At 32.6% G+C, this 17,804-nt stretch overlaps 2 protein-coding genes across 4 annotated transcripts; one reads left to right on the top strand and one right to left on the bottom strand.

Moving 5' to 3' along the window:
* The first annotated feature begins 7,735 nt into the window (after positions 1–7,735).
* Positions 7,736–11,908, top strand: LOC108991659 (proteasome subunit beta type-7-B-like). 3 transcript variants are annotated; one of them, XM_018966009.2, is made up of 9 exons: positions 7,736–8,934; positions 9,169–9,331; positions 9,997–10,138; positions 10,294–10,390; positions 10,493–10,562; positions 10,656–10,760; positions 11,058–11,156; positions 11,270–11,357; positions 11,656–11,908. In XM_018966009.2, the coding sequence occupies exons 2-9, from the start codon at positions 9,188–9,190 to the stop codon at positions 11,691–11,693; spliced, it is 783 nt and encodes a 260-aa protein (XP_018821554.2). In that variant the 5' UTR covers positions 7,736–8,934; positions 9,169–9,187; the 3' UTR covers positions 11,694–11,908. The 3 variants fall into 3 exon arrangements, with proteins under 3 accessions (XP_018821554.2, XP_018821546.1, XP_018821543.1); XM_018966001.2 differs by having other exon boundaries at positions 7,737–8,141; positions 11,682–11,908; XM_018965998.2 differs by having other exon boundaries at positions 7,737–8,934; positions 11,682–11,908.
* Positions 11,909–12,237: 329 nt separating this feature from the next.
* Positions 12,238–15,443, bottom strand: LOC108991649 (glycosyl hydrolase 5 family protein-like). The gene is made up of 4 exons (XM_018965977.2): positions 14,928–15,443; positions 13,701–13,948; positions 13,059–13,579; positions 12,238–12,919 (listed from the first exon to the last, which is right to left on the bottom strand). The coding sequence occupies exons 1-4, from the start codon at positions 15,348–15,350 to the stop codon at positions 12,474–12,476; spliced, it is 1,638 nt and encodes a 545-aa protein (XP_018821522.1). The 5' UTR covers positions 15,351–15,443; the 3' UTR covers positions 12,238–12,473.
* Between the last annotated feature and the right edge of the window lie 2,361 nt (positions 15,444–17,804).

Here is a 17,804-nt window from a genome sequence, read left to right as displayed (position 1 = left end):
AAATATTAAATAATAGTAATTTTTTTTTTTCTTTACAACTCTACTTTTGTTCTTACTAGAATTTTATATTGTTGAATTTTTTATATAGGTTGAGCTCCATGAAATTGAAAGTGGAAACAAAATATCTCAACAACTAGCTGCTCATAAAAATATCAAAAGTATGGATCTTTTAACTTTTTAGTTTCATACTGTGAACTAATAACTGAAATAGTTTATTTTGCTTCTCTGATTTTAGAATCTTTTAAATTAATTATTTAATATCATTTATTCAATATTTATTCTGTTTGAATTTTGAGCTGTATTAAATTATAATTTCAAATTAAATGTTATTCCAACATATTTAAATGTTATATCTTATTAGTTACAGATGCATGTTTATAGAAAAAAAAAATTTAAAATTGTTATAAAATTACTCATAAAATTCTACCGACAAATTTAGTTCTATATGTAAATACTTACATCAATATTTACAGTTTTACCCATATAATTATACATAATCAATTAGTAAAATATTAAAATTTTTAAAAATCGAAAATTTAATTAAATAATTTGATAAAATAGAGTATACATTCAATAAAATCAATATTGTGCATAAACTTATATTTTAAAATATGCTTCAAGAACAAAATGAAATAAAAATTTTATAATAAATATTATACATATAATAAATATTTGATAAAAAAATAATAAAAATTAAAAATAATATGGAGTGTAGAGTGTTAGAAGGTAATGAAGATTTTTTTATAATAAATACTACTAACCAGTATAAATAGTAATTAACAGTCCTATAGTATGTGATACAATAATAAACAGTACTGAACATTACTCGTGAACAATAATAAACAATTACAGTAATAAATAGTTCTAAACAGTAAAATAAATGATAGAATTTTATTAAATATTTTAAAAAATTAAAATCATATAAATAATTAGAGTTTTTAATATAATTTAAATCTCATAATATTTTTAATTAACTAAAATCATTTTATCTAAATGATTTTCTATCATTATAATATCTTTAGAATTTTCAAAATAAAAGAGATTTACTTTAATAATGAAAAATGTGAGAATAATATAAAAATAAAATATTCTGAATTTTTTCAATGCTCCTTGGGTCATTGAATATTATGATTGAATTTTACAACTTGTATTTTAAAATATGCTTCAAGAACAAAATGAAATAAAAATTTTATGAATATTAATAATAAAGTTTGTAAATAATAGAGATGTACTTTCCAATTAAATAATTATTAGATTTTAAAAAATGAAATATAACAGTTGAATAAAAATTATTATAAAATTGAAATATTTTCAAATTATAATTTTTTAATCATACCTCTTCTGCTATTATTTTACTACTAAACAATTTGTTTTCCTTTTACTATTTATATTTGAATTAAAATTTAAAAATTGTTATAAAATTACTCATAAAATTCTACCGACAAATTTAGTTCTATATGTAAATACTTACATTAATATTTACAGTTTTACCCATATAATTATACGAAATCAATTAGTAAAATATTGAAATTTTAAAAAATCCAAAATTTATTTAAATAATTTGATAAAATAGAGTACACATTCAATAAAAATAATATTGTGCACAAACTTGTATTTCTTCAAGAACAAAATGAAATAAAAATTTTATGAATATTAATAATAAAGTTTGTAAATAATAGAGATATACTTTCTGATTAAATAATTATTAGATTTTAAAAAATGAAAGTTTAGTAGTGGTATTAATGAAAGTTTTTATATATATAAACTTGAGACAAGAAATTCTACCGACAAATTTAGTTCTATATGTAAATACTTACATCAATATTTACAGTTTTAACCATATAATTATACATAATCAATCAGTAAATTATTGAAATTTTTAAAAATCGAAAATTTAATTAAATATTTTAATAAAATAGAGTACACATTCAATAAAATTAATATTGTGCATAAACTTGTATTTTAAAATATGCTTCAAGAACATAATGAAATACAAATTTTATGAATATTAATAATAAAGTTTGTTAAAACATTTTTAAATTATAATTATGTAATTATACTTCTTTTACTATTATTTTACTACTAAGCAAATTTTTTTTCCTTTTGCTATTTATATCTAAATTAAAAACCTCATAATTTATTCTGATTACATATTATATAATAAAACTAATTGAGTTAATCAATATAATCATATAATTTAATTACATTTCGACATAATCAAATGTTATATCTTATTAGTTATATATGCATGTTTATAAAAAAAAAAAAAATTTTAAAATTGCTATAAAATTGCTCATAAAATTTTACCAACAAATTAAATTCTATATGTAAATACTTACATCAATATTTATAGTTTTACCCATATAATTATACATAATCTATTACTAAAATGTTGAAATTATTAAAAATCGAAAATTTAATTAAAGAATTTGATAAAAACTTGAGACAAGAAATATATATAAAAACTTGCAAACAAAATATAACATTTTCATGAATTTCAAAATTTGTTGTTTCCTTTTATTTGTTTAAATATTTAATTTAATTGTAAGTTTTTTATTTCTACTTCCTTCATCTGCAATTCATGCTATAACAATTATATAATTTCTATATCTATTGGTTGTTTATTTCTAATTTTCATTATCTCTTTTTTACAGCTTCGTTAAATTTGCTGAGTTGACTTAGTTTTTTTAGTCTTTTTTCAAGACTACCAAGGTAACCAACGATGTTATAAATATATCTTTTTCAATAGGTTGTTTTATTCTGTTGGAATACATACTTAGATTAAAAAAAATTTTCAATTTGCATCATTATGAGTTTCTTCTTTATCCAGTTATCGACAAGAATTATTTCATTCCATATATAAATGAAAAGTGGTAAGCTTATATTAATAAATTAGTACAAATTTATCATTATATGATTAATTAATTCTTTGATATTCTTATAACTTTGATTCTTGTTTAAAATGATTCCCAAGGTACTACAAAACATCCTAAGATAAACAATTTATATGAGGCTCTTTCTTTAGAAGAAAGAGAACATATACGACAAAAAAAGAAAGAAAAATATCTACAACAAAGGAATTCTACGAATGATACTACTCAACATGAAGAACAATTTTTCTCCCAACCAATCGTTGACGATGAAACAAATGTGTTGGGAGATCATATAGAATCCATACACAATAATGAAGAAGTCAGGCCATATTGTACAAAAAGACAACGCACTTTTCGTGCCGAAGCTGAAACCAGTGATATATCCTCCGTTGAACAGTTCGAATATAGTTCTAATATTGGTAGTTCTGGAGCACTCTATCAGGAAATAAACACAGTTGAAATTACATCAACAAAATCTCTTTTCCTTCTTTTCCTTTCTTATATACAACTTCATTCAATGATACCACCATTTGAAACTATAGCAACTTTAAACATTTACCTCATTTTTATGATTCATCTTTCCTCCATAGGAAATCAACATCAACAATCAGCTGGTCATAGGAAAATATTACAAACAGTGCCATTTGAGGCAACTCTCTTACCATCAGTACCATTCTGTAAATTTTGTGAAGCAAAAAGATTTCAACATGAAACAAAAGGTTTTTGTTGTGCCGATGGAACAATCTCTTTAACTACAAATGATGTTCCAGAACAACTTTACCATTTGTTTACTTCCAACACAGTTGAATCAACCAACTTTCTTACGTATGTTCGCACATACAACAACAAATTTGCTCTTGCCAAATTGTTACATCTTGCAAAGCTAATCATATGGGATGAAGCACCTATGTCTAGAAAAGAATGTATGCAAGCATTGGATAAAATGTTACGAGACATAACTGATTCAAGATTACCATTTGGTGGAAAAATTATCGTATTCGGTGGAGATTTTCGTCAAGTCTTACCTGTGATTCGTAAAGGCACAAGACAAGAAGAAGTTAATGCCAGTTTAGCATCGTCATATTTATGGTCTACTTTAACTAAGATTAGGTTGAGTGAAAATATGCGAGCAAGATTCGATCCAAACTTCTCAAATTATTTACTTCAGGTCGGAAATGGAACAACACCAATCACAATTGAGAATAAGATCAAAATTCCCAATGAAATGCTCATTCCTTACAGAAATGATGTGGAGTCTTTAGATGATCTGATCAATGCAGTCTTCCAAGATATTGGCAGCTATTCAGAAAATTTATCCGAAATGACAAATCGAGCTATCTTGACACCAAAGAACAACTCTGTCGATGAGATAAATACAATACTTATTCAAAGATTTCCTGGTACAGTTACACAATACTATAGCTTCGATGAAACGATTGATACATCAGAACAAGGAATCATGGAGGATTTTTTAAATACATTGACACCAAATGGACTTCCACCTCATGAGCTGTTATTAAAAAAAAATTGTCCCATCATGTTACTCAGAAATGTCAATCCTTCAGAAGGTTTATGCAATGGAACACGTCTTATTTGTCGCAACTTTGAACGAAATATCATTGATGCTGAAATTGCAGTTGGTCACCACACCGGAAAAAGAGTTTTCATACCAAGGATTCCTTTCTTGCCAAATGCAGACGACAATAGTGGTTTTCCATTCAAAAGAACACAATTTCCTATCAGATTAAGTTTTGCAATGACAATAAATAAAGCACAAGGACAGACATTAGATTTTGTTGGTGTATACTTGCCTCAACCTGTATTTTGTCATGGCCAACTCTATGTAGCACTATCAAGAGCCAAGACTTCTGCTTCAGTAAAAGTTCTTATAAGACCAGTATCAACTCAAGATTGTGAAGAAGCTGAAACAAATAATATTGTTTATAAAGAATTACTAACACTAGCATATCCATCATAAACTTCTGTAAGTAATCAAATTTCAATATATACCTCTCAATTGAATACAATTTGTTTTTCCATTATGTAATTTTCAGAACTTCCTGTTTTTCTATTATTGAAATTTTCTTATTTAAATTCAATTGTTTAAACTAATATTTTTTTTCTCTTCATTTATAAGTAGGCTTCAACATGCGGACTATCTATACATCAATCAAAGACATTACTCCAAGTACAAGAAATTGGAGCATCAAGATGATTGTGTCAGACAAATCTCCCAAACGTACTGCACAACATTCACCGACAAAATATCAAAATCTGACATTGATAGACCCTGAGGTAACACATTGATATCATTATCATTCTTGCAAAAATATACTTAATATTTATATTATATTCCTTCACATGATATATCCAAAATAAATATGTTTTCCCCTTACAACATAGATTCATTCTAATTATATTCTCAGATTAAATCTTATATATATTTAATAAATACTATTTTACAATCAATAGAATACAAATAACTATTCATTTATACAATATTATGCAGGGCAACCGACTACAAGCAACAATTTTCGGCAAAGATATAGACCTACGTAATGACATGTTGCACATCTTCCGGTCTTACTACATCAGTAATGTTTATGTTAAGCCTTTAGATCCCAGGCATAGAATTGAAGCGCATGAATACCAGTGGATCTTAAATTCAAGAACAATCATCGAAAACATTCCAGATGACGAAGTGGAATTACAACCACCAGAATATGATATTATCCCATTCACCAATCTGCATGACTACAAAGACACTGGAACTGAAATAGGTAAATATCACATCGATATATTTAACGTACATCTTGATACTCTTATTCAGTTTTCACAAATTGTTTTTTAACATAATTGGACAGCTATTCTGGCCATCGCAATATACATGAAACCTCCTAGAGAAATTACCTCAATACATGGGCCAACAAAAATTCAAGAAATATATGTTATCGACCAGAGGTAAAAAAGATTTGTCAACTATATACGTGATATTAATAAATTCTTTAATTAACTTATTTTCAATACTATTTCATCATGCTACACTTTTAAATACTTTCTCCTAAATTTTACAGCCTAACGCCCATATGATTGACTATGTGGAGTCGATTTGTGGATGGTGAATGCCGAACAATCTCTGATATTATTGAAGCTAAGCCAACTCTACTCGCAACACGTATAAAAGTTGGTTCATACAATGGTATATAACACAACTTATAATATCAGCATCTATTAAAAATAGAATGTTATTATCTACTAACAAATATCTTTTCTTTATAATATAGGTCTCTCTCTTTCGTCTCAACCAACAAGTGTATTTACCTTAAATCCTGTCATCCCTGCTGCAACTCCATTATGTCAATGGTAATTCTTTCTTACTTTATTATATATATATATACAATTTGTACCTACTATATCTTTTCCTCCATGATTTCTCTCATTCATTTTAAATTATTCTAAAAATATTTAGGACAATGCTAAACCATGCACTGCTTGAAGAAATCGTCGAAAAAAATCTACATCACACAACGGCATCAGCATCAGCATCGGCATCAAATGTTGACATGAAAGACATAATTAAACTTGATGATCTTGCTGGTTTTCTAAAATCATTACAGCCAATGACGGTACATTTCTAACCTCATCTTAAGGCTACATATTATTTATAACCATTAAAAATATATATCTGTTGCAAAATTAATGCAGAAAGTAAAATTTTGGATTAAAGCAACTATTTGTGTGGTTGATCTCCATCAAATATTCTTCTACATGTCCTGCATTGGGTGTAAAAAGGGGACTGGATATGAACAAAATGAAAAATTTCAATGTTATCATTGCAAATACATGAGTAATGCACAACCACGGTATACATCTTATATTCATATTTTACGTCGTAAATGTTCCTTTAATCAATTTTATATTATATTCAAATTATTGCTTAATCATTCAGACTTAAAAATATAGTTTGTTTATATAGCTGTCGAGCTTACATCGACGTTGACGATGGTAATGGACGACTAGGAGCTGTCATGTTCGGTAAAATCGCAAAAGAAGCTCTAGGTTGCACAGCAATCGAACTAATGGAACATACAGGAGAGGTAACCAACTTATTCATATTCCAATTTATATTTTAAAAATATTTAATTTTAAATATTCAAATAGGAAGTTATTAAAAATATCTTTTACATTATATTTATTCACCATACAGGAACATTTACCGTATATCCAAAATATTGCAAAATTATGTTCAACAAAAAAATGGATCATACAATTGGGTGCAGATTTAGATCAACTCCAAAAACAACGTCACAAAAACTTCAACGTTCTCTCCATAAATGCTGTGAATGAGGAGAACAATGCTGTGAATGAGGAGAACACACCACTTTGAATCCATTATGTAATATTTAGTTGTTTCAGACTTTACTTTCAGTAGCAAAAGAAACAATTATGTAATATTTAGTTGTTTTAAACTCTACTTTCAGTAACCAAAAAAACAATTATGTAATATTCACTTTCCTGACTTGCTTGAACATATAGTCTGTCTAAATCTATTATCAGAGACTTTAAACAATTATAGTTTACTTAAACAATTAATTATGTTATCTTCATAGACCTTATCATTAAATTTTCTTATTCTATACTAGATGTTTATATTTTAGAATAACCTAATACAGGACAAACGTGCATCGCACGTAGATACACTGCTAGTATATATATATATATATATCTATCCCTTGTATCTTAAAAGGATGAACAGGAATGAATAGTCTTTGATACTTTTTGAGCCACTTATGCCCTGTGTGACCTCCTGTAATTACGGTAGAGCCACTGACGATTCTATTTACTGTTCTTTGGAGTACAGCCATTGGAGAAAGAGTCCCAGAATTCATGGAATGCGGGTTTCGGTCTCAGTGTGAGCGATCGGAGATCGGCGTTTTCGCGCCAAGCTTCATTTGACCAAGCGCGGGAGCCTCACATGCCGGGTTCGATCAATCTGAATGACCCGGCAAAGCCTCTGCTGTCTTGGAGCGTTTCGAGCATAGACATTATGACTGGGCTCTTATACTCTTTAGATGAAAGCAATAAGTATTCTGGTGAAGGAAACGGATCGGCCCAGAAATTCTCGTTGTTGTTGTTTGTATTTTCGATTTTGCAGATCATGAGGTCCGGAAATAGGTACATGAAGAGATTGTTCGTGATGATTTCACTTAACGTGGCATATGTATTCAACCGCAGAGTTAGTTATCGGGCTGTTTAGGGGCCGTGTAGGTGAGAACGCCTTTTTGCCTTCGTATTGCGATTTCTATATGATTATTCTGCGTTCCCTGGCAGATTATTTACACACTCGATACGTGTATATCATGTTCCTATAAGCTATGATTTTCCTTTTGTCTGAAACCCCAGTTAGAAGACATAGGAGAAGTAAAATAAAAACACAATTTGGGTTCTTCTTCGGAGTATGAGGCTTCCCCGTCAAGCACCTGTTAGCGCAGCTCTTTTTTTTTTTTTTTGGGAACGGTACGAGCAGACCACTTAAGCAGATACCTAGACTTCCATTTTGAACTACCAAGCAAGGTAGTTGTATAGGCGGAATTGAGTATCCGTCATCGTAATCAGAACAAACTGAAGGAAGGAGACATGCAGCACCAGATTAGCTTTCAAAGAGAAAGCAAGAACCACTGAAAGACCACTCCAAAAGGGACGAAGTGACTCTCTAATTGGAGAAGATTTGATAAAGCGACCAATGGCTAGCCGGATAAGATCTTTATTTGATTAGGACCGGCAGGGTGGATGGAAAGCCTTACTACTTGAGGGGTGAAACCGTGAAGGAAATAGAAAGAAAGTAGATGGCTTGCTAGCTTTCCCACTAAGATAATCCGCTATCCCCGCTTTTTTATTTTTTTTTGTTATACAAAGCATGTATATATTTTACAACAACTTTTTTTTTTTTATTCCACTTTCCACTTTCTTCCTCTCCAAGCTTACTCTGTTAAATTAACTTCGGAGGCTATGGATTCTCTCATTCAGAAACTTTCTTCTGCTTTGCCCATATATCTCTCAGGTACTCTTCAATTCCTTATAGCTTCCATGACACCTTGAACACAGCATTTAAATTATGGAATGTATCTGATTTTAGTTCCTAGTTGAGCATAGAAAAGCATAAAATCAGGGCTCTCTCTGTTAAATTCTCGTTTTTATTTTACTTTTTCCTGTTTTCTTTTCAGGGATTAAACCCTAGCTATGGTGTTTCATTTTACAGTGATTATATAAGAGTTTATCTTTATTGGATGAGTAGGTTTTTTGTGGAATTCAAAATGGCTCAGGCAGCTGTGGAGGTTCCTCCTAAGGGTGGATTCAGTTTCGATTTGTGTAGACGCAATGAAATGCTTTCTAACAAAGGTGTACCACCTCCATCTCTTCGAAAAACTGGGACAACTATTGTTGGGTTAATTTTTCAGGTATGTTGCGTATGGTTTGCAGCAGTGTTTGGCCTTTAAATCAGTTTGTTTGTTGCCTTTTGATTCTAGATTTACTCCATCTCTGGCTACGACCATTGTAATTAGCAATTTATGCAAAGAAGAATCGCGTCGCTTTTTTAGCTAAATTTGATGCGGATCTCATATGCTCATATGATTTACAGGGCAGAATATGTAATTAATTACATAACCTGTGTAAATATGGATTTTGTTGTGGATTTGGGAACTTTTCGGTATATGCTCCCAGTTCAATTTTGTTAGATTGGTATGCTTGAATTATTATTATTTTTTTTTTTACATGTAAAAGTAATATTTTATTGATAGTAAAAGGCATAACCCAAGTTTATAGGGAGTATACATTGAACATGCCTAATCCTTATGTTTTTTAACGTAGTTTTCACAAATTTGTTTACCAGCCTCCAATGTGTAACTATGATGCTGGTTGATACTAATGACCTTATCATTTTCTGTTTAAGGAAGGGGGTTTGGCGGTGTGGCTGTGCCTGTACTTATCAGATATTCTTTTGTAGTTAACTTCTTATTGGGCCTTTTCTGTAGGTCCTTTTGTTTTTCAGATTTCCTTGCATTTCCTGCGGAGTTCAAGTATTTTTCAGCTTTCTAATCTAGTTTTCTCCATTTGTACCTAGGATGGTGTTATTCTAGGGGCAGGCACAAGAGCCACCGAAGGACCTATAGTTTGTGACAAAAATTGTGAGAAAATTCATTATATGGCGCCCAATATTTATTGCTGTGGAGCAGGAACTGCTGCTGATACAGAGGCTGTAACAGGTTTATTTATTTATTTATATATTGGACTCGAATGTTCCTTAAGAATTTAACCTGGCATGTAGTTGTTTATTATGCTTCTGCTACATGCTTATATCTATTTCTATCTTTTGAGACTTTGTGGTTATACTCTGTTTTTGTGATGCTGATCTTTGTAGACATGGTCAGTTCACAACTGCAGCTGCATCGATATCACACTGGTCGAGAATCAAGGGTTGTCACTGCTCTTAGTCTTTTGAAATCTCACCATTTCAAGTAAGCTCATTTTGTGTTGATAATGTCGCTTGCAATGTAACAATATAATCGTTATTCAACATGACAACTTAATCAGGCCTAACTGCTTGGTTACTTGTTCAGCTACCAAGGTTACGTTCAAGCTGCTTTGGTGCTTGGTGGAGTTGATGCTAATGGTCCACATTTGCACACTGTGAGTTGGGTTCCATTTCTGAACATCTGAACTCCTATTGTTTCTTGTTGCACATGATACTTACATTAGCAGGTGAATTATTTTTGTTGCCAGATCTACCCTCATGGATCCACAGACACTTTGCCATTTGCTACAATGGGTTCTGGTTCCCTTGCTGCAATGGCTGTTTTCGAGTCGAAGTATCATGAAGGCTTAAGAGTAAGCTACTATCTAGTCTCTACTATATGGTTTAAGTGCTTTTAACTTGAACTTTAGCCTATCCAATTTTCAATGGAGTTAAGTCAGAGTTTTCTTTTCTTTTTTCCTTTTTCTTTTTCCTTTTTATGTCACCATCACATCAAACTATGTGATTTAATCTGGTTTGGAAAGATTCTTGTATTATTTTAGCTGAAGTTGTGCTTAAAGAGAAAAGTTTATGCCGTCACTAGTTACTGGATATTACATATTTGCATGTTTCCATAGCTAATGATTTTCCGAAAAAAAAAAAATCTGTAGAAGGAAGAAGGAATAAATTTGGTGTGTGAGGCTATTTGCTCTGGCATTTTCAACGACGAAGGAAGTGGAAGCAATGTAGATGTTTGCGTAATAACTAAGGTTTGTGATTCGTTTGTGGTTCTTCACTTCATACCATTGAACATAAGTTTACTTTTTGGATGCATTTTTTTCTTCTCCTCATACATATAATTTTGATTATGCTTGTGGTTTAGGGTCACAAAGAGTACCTGAGAAACCACCAGTCGCCAAATCCTCGCACATATGTCACTTCCAAAGGATTTTCATTTCCCAAGAAGACTGGTTAGTAATTCTATTCTAAACGTTTATTTTCTCTGGGTCAATTTGTAGAAGTAAATTGACATGTAGTTTATGCTATTATCTTTTAATGAATGACGGATGAGATGCAAGTATGGTTTGCAACTATGACAATTGTACCTAATTATTTAAATGATAACCAACTTCTCCCTGATTCTTCTTAGATAGATTTCACTCTATTTGTTTTCACCTTTCTTTAGTGGGGCTGCGTTAGGCAAGGACCATAATTACCCCCTGTATTTTGCGTGCAAATTTATGCATACGTTGGGCTATTGATGCTCAGGTACCATTGGCTTTTCATGGTTGCAGAAGTTCTATTGACAAGGGTTACGTCATTGCAAGAAAAGGTGGAAGTGGTCGAAGGAGGAGATGCAATGGAAGAATGAGATCTGTGGTTGAACTCCATGTTGCAATTTGAATGAATTTCTTTCCCACTTCTTGCTTCTAAATCACTTCATGTAGTTCTAATCTGGGTCTATAGTTAATTTCAAACTCTTTTTCTATTATTTTTTGCTGATTTATTAAGCTCGACATCAGTCAACCTTTGGGTCCTAATTTTCAGGACATGCCTTAAATTATTAAAAATTATATCTTAGCTTGTAAAACATGATTATTTGGAGAATTGTTTTATTCTTTCTCAGCTTTGGAGCACCCCATTATCAATGCAGAATTAATTAACTTGGTTAGCATAGAAGATGCGAGGACTAGATGCCATCTGCTAGATTTTGCTTCTGTTTTAGTTATTGTTTCTTTCTTTCTTCCTTCCTTTTTTTTTTGGCTGAATTTCTAGATTTTGTATGAACCACCAACGTCAGCCCTGGTTTAGAGGGAAAATAATCAGCTGCATTAGAATATGAGCCAATAATTCACTTGCAGAAACTAGCAGAACAGACAATCTGCTCCAGTGTTAGTTTCGTCATGGGTATAGATTTATTTTTTTATTTTGTTTTTCCGGGTACAGAAATTTCCAGCGGGACTAATAGTTATGGGCGTATTGAGGAGTTTGTCTAGTTGCTCTCCTTCTCTTGACTGCTGCTCTCATGCTGATCTGAAAAATATCCCTATGTAATACTTACCTAAGCAGAGCCAAGATCGACTTTATCAGAATGATTCTTTAGAATTTGAACTTCTTGTGCTGTCAACAAGCTTGAACCACTGGCTTCCTGGATCACACATGTTGTCTCTGCTTATGCATTTGCAAGTAGTTGTGACTATGTTGTTATTGCTGGAGTCTACATCTAGGCAAACGGTAGTACCATTGCCAACCTTTGATGAGAGATGCATCTGAGAATCCGAGATGATTTCCCATTTCGACCCAGAAACGGTGCAAATTACTCCAAGTGTTGCTGGATCATCCAATTCTTGTGCTTTTAAGCAGTAAAGTGTTCCCATTAGTTTCAAAGTCTTCTGGGATGTGTAGCTCCAGGCTTCAGAGTCGGTGCAGGGACCCAACCTGAGTGGTTCCAGGAGGGATTTTCCTAGGACACAGAGACCCGTTAATGGATGGAAAATTACTTTGTGTCGATCAGTTTCTGCTAGGCCTGGCCCTGCAAGTCAAAAATTGAGTGCAATCCTGGGACACGTCATTCCAAGTCTATTGACTAATGTGGAATATATATATATATATATATATATATATATATATATATATACCTTGAAAAGGAGGATTACATTAAACCATTGTACCTTGAAAAGGAGATTGCAGAGTAGAGATTCTTTTCATGAAGCTTGGATTTCTGGTATCACACCAATTCCAATCAAGCACCCCATAGTACTCACTCGACCCAATGACTCCCTCTCTCAAATAATAACTCCCAGCAAGCGTCCAGAGTGCCCAATCCAGGTCATGTTCTGCAGCCATGGCCATGAAGCAATTGAAGTACCTGTTGTCGTTCACATCTGTTCCTCTCATGTCTATCCCAAACTCACTCACGAACAATGGCCAGCCCTGCTCCAGCAAGAACCCCGATAATCTCATCATGTTATTCACCACTCTCCCACACACTTGATTCGGGTTCCCAGATTCCCATGCCTTCCCATCCGTAAACGCGTACCAATGCATCTCATATACTAGCTTCCCAGTGAATGTGATGTTCACTGGTTGATTGCGGAGGAACGACAAGTCCTTGTCATAGTTCAGACCGGAGAGAATGACCAGAACATCCGGGTTTGCTGAATGCACTGCTTCTGCTCCTTTCTGCATGTACCTAGTTCATTTCATTAAGAAAACTGAAATTTTGATATGTACAGCACAACAAAGAACTGAATGAAAAGAAACAAATCACATCGTGTACCATTAATGAAGATGAGAATGTAGTATAGTACTACCTGTACCAATCATTAACGTTCTGTCTGGCGCCTCGGAGCTCATTCCTCAAGCTCATCCCAACCACATTGGCCACGCCGTTGAAGATTGTGGCCATCCGAGTTAGCCCCTTAACCCAGAGGTCAGGGTTGAAATACTCGTCTCCAAAGAAGCCATTGCGATCAGAGCCGCTGCAACACCAACCTGGCTTGCTTATGTGATTGTCCAATATGACCATCACGTTGTTAGCTCCCAGGCCAGACACCACCGCCTGAGATACAAACATTTGGACCAATATTATAAGAATATTATTTATATATATAGACAGATCCCTTCATCCATGAGAAGTGCTTCAGCTCCAAAAAGATCGTATAAAAATAAACTCACAAACTAATATAACTTCATATGATACATTAGATCTAGCTACTTTACAACAAAATAAAAGTAATTTTACAATCTAACATATCACATCAAGCTACGTCAGTTTGTAGATTTACTTTTGCAGAATCTTTTTGTATCTAAAGCATTTCTCTTCGTGTAATTATGGGAGATTACCATCACACACAGATAGGGATATCTCAGCCCATGAAAGTTGAAAGATATTATGATAATATTTTGAAGTGTTAAGCAAATACAAATGGGTTTATAATATTTGTATCACTCAGAAGAAAGTTAAGAGATCATTGTCATGGGCAACTGGGCATCGCCATCAGCCTAATTGTCATTGTTATCATACTTATTGTCGTCACTTTCTATTAAATCTATAGCTTATAGCATTTATTCTATGCTTAAAGAAACGCAAGTGCATGGGATCAGTTTATTGCTTAACCTGTATCCTAATGGAAAGTGACAAACATTAAAAACACCAAAATGCAGACAGTATCTCATTATCCTCTTTATTTGATGAGGATATCGAACATTAATTAGGAGGGAGGGGGGAGATTAGGGTATCAACTGGACAGTTTCAAATGCCTACGTGGCAGCATTCTGTTGGTTACTATGACTACAAACTTACAAAGACTACATACACTTAATCTGAGCTCATCGTGCAGTAAACCAAACCCGTGAAGAACCCAACCGAGCTCCCATGTTTGTCCTAATCTCTGAAACGTACATATCATAAACAAAAGCTAACAATGTCCTCCCTTCATGATTTGTTTTTCTTGCATTCGTTTTCTTCTTTGAATGTTGTACTGGCAAGAGAATAAATTTCGGAAAGAAGAATATATATATGGGTATTTTGTTGTAACCTGATATGCTTGTATGAGAGAAAGATCAACGATGGAGGGGTTGTTCGCTTGGATTCCGGCAATGGATTCAGAAAGCCCAAGATTCTGAAAGGACTGCCGCACAGTGAGAGAAGCCAGAGAGTCATTGGTGGCCAAGAAAAGAGGCCAAGTGAGCCTGACACAATTGAATCCCATGGACTTAATCCTCTTGGAGATGGCATCCACGGGCTGCTTACTAAGGCCCTCAGCCACCACGACTTCCATGTGTGAAACCCAGTTCACGCATGCCAACTTCACTCTTTGCCCTTCTCCGTCGACGATCCACCGTGAATTGGTGTATAATGGCAAGGCCATGGCAGGCTTGCTTTGGAGAATGACAGTGGGGAAGATTATAGGAACCCATAGAAGAGAGAGCTGGAAGGAGAAGAAGAAGAACCTCCCCATATTAATGTTTCGACTATGGAGGAGTAGGGAAGGTGGAGAACTGGTACACCTATTTATATGATGGTCTGGGCCATGTCTAACTACTTCTTGTATATAATGGGGGAAAAAAAAGAACAGTTTTCGGAATCCTCTCTTTTTATTATCACCATGCCACCATCTTTCTACCGTTCATAAGTTGCATTCAATATATATATTCACGTGTAGAGAACTCCCACAACCTAACCTTAAAAAGGTACATTTGTCATGTTCGAATTTATTTTTGAGGGAGTTCCAATTTTTACATATGAGTAATGCCACATATAGTCGTAAAGTGAACAAATGATGTACAGTCACTTTCAAGTTCATTATTAAAAAATTAATCTTTTTTTATATGGATCTCATATTTATTTATTTATTTTTAAATGATTACACGACGCTTGTACACTCACGACTACAACTATTATTTCTTTTTATTTATACGTTCCATGTGAAAAAAAATGTGGCATCTAATTGCATACACACGAGGGGATACCATGCTCTTTGCTCTTTGAAAGATGGATCATTTAGGTTCGTAGAAATAATTTTTTAAGTAACAATATCGAGTTCATTTTAAGGGTAAATTATATTGTTGATCAAACGATGTTTATAAGTGGGATTTTGAATCAGTTCTTATGAAAAACAAAAAAAAAGGAATAAAAGAATTTGAAAAAGTATTACTACTAAGATAATGTCATTATAACAAACTCATCCGCGTCCGTCCAACTTTTGTTAAATAATTGACCAGAAATGTTGAGGTATCATTTCCATGTATTAGGTGGATATTGGAGCTAGCTGGTTCATTAATTTCCATAATAAACTTGTGTTGGTGATCTGCACTAGTGGTAGATCGTTAAAAGGAAAAGAAGGGTTTATTGAACTCTTTTTGCCACGAAAACGCAACGCAATTTTGACTAACTTTGTACGTACCATGCATTAGTGATGACATTACCAATTGAGGTAGGGGTGGATGATGTGAGTGAGTTATTTTAAAGGGGTAGTGCTACTATGCCACCCATATTTGCCTATTGAGTGTGCTTCTAGTGCAAATTTCACTTTTTTTTTTTTGCTTTTTCTTTAAAAATGTTTTAAACATCTTTAAACATTTAAAAAAAATATCCATAAATTAAGGTTGCATTTAAATGTTGAGTTGAGTTCTTTATGAATAGTAGTGAGTTGAGATGTGAAGTGAGTTTTGTAGGATCTATCTAAGATAAGAATTGTGTTTAGATATTAAGATGAGTTTAGATGTATTTATGAAAAATTGAAAAAGGTTGTGAGTCTCACGTGTAAATAAGTGTTGAATTGAAAAATATTGTGAATCCCACGTGTAAATAAGTTTTGAGTTGAGATGAGTTTATTAATTTGAAAGTTGAGTATTTGAATGTTAGACTCAGTTTAAAATTAGACTGAATTAAATTGATCTCAATTGAATCTAACAACCAAACAGAGCCTTAGTAAAACAAAATTAAAAAATAAAAAATAAAATGTATGAACAGACAAATTGAGGGAGCAAACTTAGATAGTATAGTATCATTTTCCTACTTAAAAATGGAGTCATGACTTTGTGGATTGAGCGTGTTAAATGTGAAGTAACCATCATCGTTGTAGCCACGCCAAGTAATGGGGATATATATGTATATGTTTTGGCAGGCATGCATGTACTTGTGTAAGTTAAGCTGAAGAAAATGCTCCCGCCTTTCCCATTACTTTTACCAATCCTCTTACTTTGGTCGCAAGAGATAATGACCCTTTCTTTCAAATTTTTTGGTCTTTGCAAGACTTCCAAGGCAATGCACATTGGGCATAGCATTGCTTTTGTATTTATCATGTTCTTTATTTTCTTTTCCTTTTACCCTAAAAAAGACATATTAATTGATGGTCAAGGTGGGGGGTGAGGTATTGTAATGAAACCAGCACATTTATAACGGATACGTCTACAAGGAAAAAAAAAAAAAAAAAAAAAGTTAGAAAATTGAGAGAAGTTAATGCCCTGATTGGGAATTCCTTGGCTATATGACACGGTTTCAAGAAAATTAGGCCGCTCGCCACAAGGACGATTGATTCAGCAATCTAGAATGTTTTGGAATGCTTTAATTTGACGATAGTAATAGGCCGGTACCTCCTCACCACTCACCAGCAGAAATTACGTTTCTATAGGTTGCTATAATGTTAGCATCTAAAAAATCCGTTTTTATTTTCACCAAGGTAAATGAGTATGTTGACTATGGTTTTCAAAAAAAGAGTAATGTTATGGATATGTCTTAAATACACAAATTTTGTGCAATTTTTTTTTTTTTTTTGGTAAAAAAGTGAACTCCCCCATGAAAAATTGAATTTTTCACACTTTTTCATTGAGTCTATTTTCTTTTAATAAAAAAACTTCATGAAGCTTGTATATTTGAAACGTGTATATATTATTATTCTTAAAGGAAAGTA

This window comes from Juglans regia, chromosome 13, assembly GCF_001411555.2.
Source record: "Juglans regia cultivar Chandler chromosome 13, Walnut 2.0, whole genome shotgun sequence".
Lineage (NCBI taxonomy): Eukaryota > Viridiplantae > Streptophyta > Magnoliopsida > Fagales > Juglandaceae > Juglans > Juglans regia.
This window is presented reverse-complemented; position numbering and strand designations above follow the sequence as displayed.